This window comes from Myotis davidii, unplaced genomic scaffold, assembly GCF_000327345.1.
Source record: "Myotis davidii unplaced genomic scaffold, ASM32734v1 scaffold104, whole genome shotgun sequence".
In the NCBI taxonomy this organism is placed as follows: domain Eukaryota; kingdom Metazoa; phylum Chordata; class Mammalia; order Chiroptera; family Vespertilionidae; genus Myotis; species Myotis davidii.
The window spans coordinates 3274652-3283215 of NW_006296625.1; the positions used below are offsets into that span (position 1 = coordinate 3274652).

General features: G+C 36.5%; 1 protein-coding gene across 6 annotated transcripts in view; it reads left to right on the forward strand.

Moving 5' to 3' along the window:
• The window catches only part of SENP6 (SUMO1/sentrin specific peptidase 6), a 108042-nt gene that overhangs the window by 83317 nt on the left and 16161 nt on the right, over positions 1-8564 (forward strand). For all 6 annotated transcript variants that reach the window (XM_015569432.1, XM_015569431.1, XM_015569437.1 and 3 more), the window contains 2 exons: positions 5066-5188; positions 6680-6772. In XM_015569432.1, the coding sequence (XP_015424918.1) occupies positions 5066-5188; positions 6680-6772 (216 nt within the window). The remainder of the gene's footprint in view (positions 1-5065; positions 5189-6679; positions 6773-8564) is intronic.

Genomic DNA, 8564 nt, shown 5'->3' on the forward strand with positions numbered 1-8564 from the left:
ACAAAAAATGCAATTCCCCAGGTGAGGGTTAAAAAAAAAACAACAGGTGGAGGAAACCTGTCACATGCTACAACCTGGGTGAATCTGAAAGATAGTATGGAAAGTGAAATAAGCCAGCTACAAAAAGACAAGTACTATATAGTTCCATGTAGATAATTTGTAGTCAAATTCATAGAAAATGAAAGGAAAAATGGTGGTTACCTGGAGCAAGGAATTGTCATTTAATAGATACAGAGTTTCAGTTTGCAAGTTTAAAAAGATCTGTTTCACAACAATGGGAATATACATAACACCACTGAACTGTACACTTAAATGGTTAAGATTGCAAATTTTACGTATTTTTCCATAATTAAAAAAAGTTATCTCTTTTTTTATTTTCTTTTTTCTTTATTGATTAAGGTATTACATATGTGTCCTTATCCTTCCATTGCCCCAATCACCCACTCATGCCCTCACCGCCCTGTTGTCTGTGTCCATTGGTTAGGCTTAAATGCATGCATACAAGTCCTTTGGTTGATCTCTCTCCCTTACCCCATCTTCCCCTACCTTCCCCTGAGGTTTGGCAGTCAGATCGATGCTTCTCTATCTCTGGATCTGTTTTTGTTCATCAGTTTATGATGTTCATTATGTTCCATAAATGAGTGAGATCATGTAATATTTATCTTTCTCTGACTGGACTATTTCGCTTACCTCTTAATCCTACTATATACTTAACAAACAAAACTATTGAAAAGTCTTAAATGAATATATAGAACAACACTGCTATTGTTGGATGAAGTGTTCTGTGAATGTCATTTAGGTCAAGTTGTTTGACATTAGACTTATCTTTGTCCTTAACTGATTTTCTACATACCTATTCTGTCAATTATTGAGAAGGTTGTTGATTTCCAGTTTTAATTATGAATTTGTTAGTTCCTCCTTTTAGATCTATCGGTTTTTGCCTTATGTATTTTGAAGCTCTGTTGTTAGGCACATACATGTTTATGCCTTCTCAGAGATTGATCCCTTTATTATGTAATGTCTCTCTTTATCCTTGATAATCTTTCTTGTTCTTAAGTCCACTTTGTTCAAAATGAATATAGCTATTCCAGCTTTCTTTCGGATTATGTTTACATGGTTCTGTTTACATGCTAATATATTTCTTTACCACTTTACTTTTAACCTTCTTAAGTCTTTTTATTTAAAATGTTTCTGTTTTTGAAAGCATATTGGTGGATCTAAAAACTAAATTGAACTCCTAATATTTTATTTATATTTTAGTTTATTCTATTTCATACATAAATAATATATAATTTACATTACAATAGACATTTTATAATAATTTCTTTATACTGTTGAAATTCTTTATATTTTCAGGAGACTCCTTGACATTTTATACTTACACTTTAAAACAAAATTTTTACAGTAAACTTGATTATCTACAAGTTCTATCTTTTCTAATGTAAATCAGTATTCCAAATAAAATTCTAACAAAATCCATGACTTTAAAATTTGTATATAGGGTGTCCAAAAAAATGTATATACACTTTAAGAGCTAATAGCTCAATTTTGAAAATGAAATGTATTTTAATAAACACTGGCGTTTATAATTATTCAAAGTGTATGTATACATTTTGGGGGGACACCCTATACTTATAACATTCTTTTATATATAATATATTTTTATTGATTTCATAGAAGAAAGGAGAGGGAGATAGAAACATAAATGATAAGAGAGAGTCATTGATCAACTGCCTCGTTCACGCCTCCCACTGGGGATCGAACCCACACCCCTGGCATGTACAGTCAGAATCAGACCATGACTTCCTGGTTCATAGGTTGATGCTCAACCACTGAGCCACACTTGTGACATACTTAGAAGTGAATTTTAAAAGGAAAACTTTTTTAAAACTTCACTGTTAAAATCAGTTATTCGGCTGTTACCAAAGCTTGCTCATTATTTTCTAACTCTACAAGTTAGAAACAAACTTTTAAAGTTTGTCAGTATTATAGGATTTAAAAGGTCATTGCATCTAAAGAATGTTAATAAAATGCAGAGAAGAAAAGAATTACTTAAATAAAAATTACTTTCAAAGTCACATATTACTAGACTAGCAGAGTAACCTTAAAATAATCTTTTTACTTCATCCTATAGTTAAGTCATGATTTGATTGTTAGAATGTTCACTTTATGAAATACTAAGTGGACAGCTTTACCATGACATTCAATATTTAAATGATTTATACAGAAAGAAAAAAAAGTGCACCCAAATGGATGAAATTTCCACAAGATTTTTATAACGAACTTAAAATTTCCCTTTAATTCTATAAGAGACATGGCTTTTCTAATTAAAGTTAATAGTTCTGACATATGTACATTGTACACTAAAAAAGCTATATATAGCCACAGAAATACCAGTGGATGTATGCCAGATCAGAAAGACAAAACACTTTACAAGGCATGGATTTGTTAACATATGAAGTTAGAGTCAGTTTTCTTTTTTTCTTTTTTTTCTTTTTTTTAATATATTTTATTGATTTTTTACAGAGAGGAAGGGAGAGAGATAGAGAGTTAGAAACATCAGTGAGAGAGAGAGACATCGATCAGCTGCCTCCTGCACATCTCCCACTGGGGACGTGCCCGCAACCCAGGTACATGCCCTTGACCGGAATCGAACCCGGGACCTTTCAGTCCGCAGGCCGACGCTCTATCCACTGAGCCAAACCGGTTTCGACTAGAGTCAGTTTTCTTAAATCACAAATAACTTTTCTTTTTTAAGTTGAATTATCCCTCTGTTTATTTGGCTCACTTTTACAGAGCAGCCACTGAAGTTTGGGCTGGTGAAAGCTGCATGGTTCACCAATTATGATATAGCCCCTAAACTCAAATCTAGTTTACTGCATGCTCTGTTTTGAATATATTATTGTAAAATTCAGTGATTGATTTAAACTGTCATGAGATGACTCACTGTATTATAATTTCTTTTGTGGGGGCACACGGACTTGCTCTAAAGCAAGAAATTTTGTAATTGGGTCCTTTTCATCAGAACTTGAGCTTCAGAATGATAATATTATGCTAAGGAACATGTCTTTAGGTGTGCCCTCGGGGACATTTGCTGTTTCTATGTAAGATTTCATAAGGCTTTCAGATTACCCTCATTTTAATAAAATGCGTATAGTCATTAGCTTGATTTTGAATAGTTCCTTTGAGGATTTGTAACAAACAAATTTAATATATCATAATTTTCCTTTGTGATATCAAGGAACCATTGCTATTTGTTTTGAGGTAGACCTAAAGAAAAACAACTATGGCAAGGAAAAATTAGAACCAATATAAGATCCCTTTAAAGTTGCATTGTTGCAACCTTAACACTGAATAGGTTTTTTCTATTTCTTTTCGTGTTTTTATTTTGTTTGTTTGTTTGTTTTAAGTAATATATGGCTCTGTCTTTTTGGTTTATTAACTGAATTATTTAAAACTAGAGGCCCAGTGCACGAAATTCGGGCACTGAGGGGTGTCCCGCAGCTCAGCCTGCACTCTCCAATCTGGGACCCCTTCGGAGATGTCTGACTGCCAGTTTAGGCCCGATCCCTGTGGGATCCCTAAACTGGCAGTCGGACATCCCTCTCACAATCAGGGACTGCTGCCTCCTAACCATTCACCTGCCTGATTGCCCCTAACCACTTCTGCCTGCCAGCCTGATCACCCCCGAACCACTTCCCTGACAGCCTGATTGATGCCTAATTGCTCCCCTCCCAGCCCAATAGCCCCCAACTGCCCTTCCTTGCCGGCCATCTTGTGGCCACATGGGCGTGGCCATCTTGTGACCCCATGGGTGTGGCCATCTTGTGCAAGGGTGTGATGGTCAATTTGCATATTATCTCTTTATTATATAGGATAAACAGCACATAAAAACAATAGGTATATTAAGATACTAGAGGTCCGGTGCATGAAAATTCATGCACTGGAGGGGGGTCCCTCAGCTTGGCCTTCCCCCTCTCACAACTCCAGTAGCCCTCAGGTGTCGGAGGCAACTCGGCAATCGGGAGAAAGCAACACCTCATCATACCTCTGCTGCTGCCACTCCCGGCAGCGCAAACCTTGGCCGGCCCTGGTTACCTGAGCCTTCAGCGGCTGGGCAGCTGCCATCCAAAGCTTGCCTGCTCCTCAGGCTGGCCTTTGGCGGCTGGGGGGCTGAGGGGACTGGAGGACTCCGGAGGCAGGTACACGGAGTGGCCAGGCCTGCCTGGGGGTGGGCCCAGCCTTGCTGCACACCTGCAGCCCTGGTGAGGCTGAGGGGACTGGACGCCTCCATCTTGTGGTTGTGGGTGCCGTCATCTTTGAGGCTGTGGCAGTCAATTAGCATATTCCCACTTTATTAGATAGGATAATGGACATAATATACAATTCACTCATTTAAGGTGTACAATTCAGTGGTTTTAGTATATTCAGATATTTGTGCAATCATCATCACTGTCAGTATTACAATATTTTCATTCCCCCAAAGAGCCCCAATAACCATTAGCAGTGATTCCTCATTTTCCTCCAGCTCCAGTTCCAGCATTAGGCAACCACTAGCTCTTCCCTATCTATGTGGATTTGCATATCCTGAACATATCATATACATGGAGTTATAAAACATGTGCTTCTTTATGACTAGCTTCTTTCACTTAGCACGGTGTTTTCAAGGTTCTTCTATTTTACAGCAGGTATCGGTGCTTTATTTCTTTTTGTTGTTCAATATATTTTGTTGTATGGATATATATCACATTTTATTTTTCCATTCATTAGTTGATGAGCGTTTCTGACATTTCCACTTTGTGGCTATTATAAATAATGTTATGAATGTTTATGAATGTGCCCTTGTTTTAAAATATTAGATCTTTCAAATCACAGTTTTACTCTCAAATATACTTTTTATTACTTGAGAATTATCTGGTAGTTATTATCTACAATATGAAGTCAAATCTGCTTCTTTCAGTTGTAAGGAATAGAAATTGATGGTGGCTAAATCGATTACTGCCTGCCTGTTAGTGTGAGATAAACTGCTATATTCACTATATTGCAATTATTTTTTATAAAATAGATATTTGGTGCTTGAAAAACTGAAGAAAGAAGATGCTGACCGAATTCATATATTCAGTTCTTTTTTCTACAAACGCCTTAATCAGAGAGAAAGGAGAAATCTCCATGAAACACCTAATCTATCGTAAGTCAAGCTCTTTGAAAATGTTGAACAGATGTAATAAGTTACTGAAATTTAACTCAGTAAAAAATCACTTTTTTGTGCTCTGGTCAGTGTGGCGTAGCTGGTTGAGAGTTCTCCCATGCACCAAAAGGGTCCCATGAACCAAAAAGTCACCAGTTTGATTCCCAGTCAGGGCACGTGCCTGGGTTGCTGGCTCAATCCTCTGTAGGAGGCAGCTGATAAATATTTCTCTCTCTCTTTTCCCCTCTCCCTCTAATATCAATGAAAATACATTTTTTAGGAAATCACTTATTTGTATTGATGCAACATAATCTGTTACTAACAAAATCATAATATTGGATTGTATCTAATGTAAAATGTGGATCAATATCCACAATATTCTAAAACCTTAAGGATATGTAGAATTCATAAAGGTTTTAGGTGTAATATTTAAATCAGTATTTTCCCAATATGCCTGGTGATTTTAAAAAAATTACTTGGATACTTATCAAATATAGATTGCTTTATTTTACCCTAGATGTTCCATACTATCTATGAAAGAAACCTGTGAATTTGTGCTTTTTTTTATCCTCACCTGAGTATATTTTTCCATTTATTTTAAAGAGAGTGGGAGAGAGAGGGAAGGACAGAGAAATATTGATGTGAGAGAAACACATCATTTGGTTGCCTCCTACACTCGCCCTAACCAGGGCCCTGGCCAGGAATGAGTCTGCAACCTAGGTACATGCCCGTGATTGGAATCCAACCCGGTACCCTTCAATCCACAGGCCGGTGCTCTATCCAGTGTGCAAAACTGGCTAAGGCAAGTTTGTACTTTTAGTAAGTTCTTTGGATGTTTTTTCTCAGATAAGTTAAGGAAATACTATTCTACATGTTAGGCTTGATAGGCCTGTGTACTTTTGTTTATAATTCTCCTTTAATGATTGCATCCAGCTCTAATACTTACTTAGTAATTGATCAAAATATACACATAAAGAGTTGCTATTTTTTTTATCACAAGTTGCTGTTAAATGCTTAAATTGAAGGCTGATGTGGATAACACAAAATAGTATCCACTAGTTCAGTGATTCCTAATTTTCATCTTAGAGTTGATAGTGATTGATTTTGACCAGTGGTCATAGTGTATTCTTCTTCATCTACTGTAAGATAATGTTCACTTTTTTTTGCTCCTTCTTTTGCTGTTCTCATTGGTCATGGTCTGATTTGCTGCTCAATCTGATTGCTTGTGCCATTTCTGCAGTAATAAACAATAATAGCACTGATTTACTCTAGTATATATTAGCAGGAATTAAATATCTCTTTCTTCCAGATTCAGTGATGGGCAGTTTCTAGCTCTATCTCAGATATTTTGTTTTCTTTCTCCAGCTTGTTAAATCATCTTTTACAACTATTCTGTTAACAGCTTAATATTCGTAATTTATAAATTGTTGTATATAAGTTGAAGCACTAGGAACATTTCAGAAACTTGATAGTCTATGTCTTGTCTTACAGAATACAGCAAAAGCGGCATGGGAGAGTAAAAACATGGACCCGGCATGTAGATATTTTTGAAAAGGACTTTATTTTTGTACCCCTTAATGAAGCGTGAGTAAGAATTCCCTTTCTGTAAAAGTGACAATTTTTAGAAAATGTGTTTAGGATGTGAAGATTTCATTCATTTTAAACTTCCTGAAATTTGTTCTGTATGTCTATACTTATACTGCCTTTTTAATGATAATTGATGCAATTTTCCAGTAAATCATATAAGATACTGAATTTTACAAACACTAGATGAGATATTTCTAATTTTGTCTTAGTGGTCAATGTAGAATAATGTTAATTTTTAAAATGGTGCTGTTTGTGGTCTAGCAAACATCATATGGAAAAAGCTACTTTGCCCTAGCCAGTGCGGGCACACATGTACAGTACGATTGAAACTTCGTGGCCCATGCGCAGAAGTCAGTATTTTGTGGAAGAGCCACACTCAAGGGGCCAAAGAGCGCATGTGGCTCGTGAACCGCAGTTTGCCAACTACTGACCTAGCCGGTTTGGCTCAGTGGATAGAGCGTTGGCCTACAGACTGAAGGATCCTGGGTTCAATTCTGGTCAAAGGCACATGTCTGGGCTGCGGGCTCTATCCCCGGTGGGGGATGTGCAGAAGGCAGCTGATCAATCATTATTTCTCATCATTAATGTTTCTATCTCCTTCTCTCTGAAATCAATAAAAATATGTTTAAAGAAAAAGAAAAGGCTACTTTATACAGAAAGATGATTAGGTCCCATAGAAGAATTTGAATTCTTAGTTTAAAACACATTTAGGCTCTTAACCAAGAAAACGAAGAAAAGGTAGCTAGCTAGATTTTTGACATTTTCTCAAGTTGAAAACCATGCTGACTATGCAGTTATTTTCTAAGTAAAAGGGGGTACTTAAACATTTTGTGTTATTTTCCCCCAAAAGAGGCATTGATTTATAGGATAGTATTATTAGACTTAAATTTGTTTGTATTTCTTTTGTTGTTGTTTTCCTATGCTCTCCAATCAAACATCCCCAGGAATACACCTGTAGTTGGATAATTTGGGGCTTATTACTTGTACCAAAGGAGAACACATACCATAGACAACCATAGAGCCTCTCAGTGCAAGTGTGTTTGAAAAAGCCTATAACAAAATTTGGGCTTTAGTTTAGTGATTTGGGGAAAGATCTAAGAGAGCAGTGGTTTGCTTGGGTAAAGAAGTAGCATTCACTCATTGAGCAAAAAAGGGAATATTGATATTTGGGGGGTTGGTTTTTGAGACCTTGTTTGTCTCTGCTTAGACAAATTCTGAAATGGCCTTGCTTTGCCTCATTTTATTACGGTTGCAGAGTAGCCTTGTCTGAGGTTCATGTTCTGTGAGATTGTTTATGTCTAATAACCTTAGCTGTGCCAGGCTAGCTTCTGAATATTTTTTTTCTCACTGTGAAAAACAAATTCACTGTACAGTATAATCAAGCTATATTTATTTAAAACCCTGCTTTAATTATAACATTTGTGCTCTTTAATTAGCTCAGCCAAAGATAGGTAGGTTAGGTCAAAATATTGGTTATGGCGATAAAGCCCAACTTTAATATATATATATATATACACATATATAAAGTCAAACACTTTAAAATTAATCTTCAAATTCTTTTTTTTTGATTAATTAAATCTTTATTGTTCAGATTATTACAGTTGTTCCTCTTTTTCCCCCCCATAACTCCCTTCCACCCAGTTCCCTCCTCCCGCCTCCCACACTCCCCACCAACTGTCCTCATCCATAGGTGCACAATTTTTGTCCAGTCTCTTCCTGCATCTCCCTCACCCCTTTCCCCCCCAAGAATAGTCAATCCATTCCCTTTCTATGCCCCGGATTCTATTAT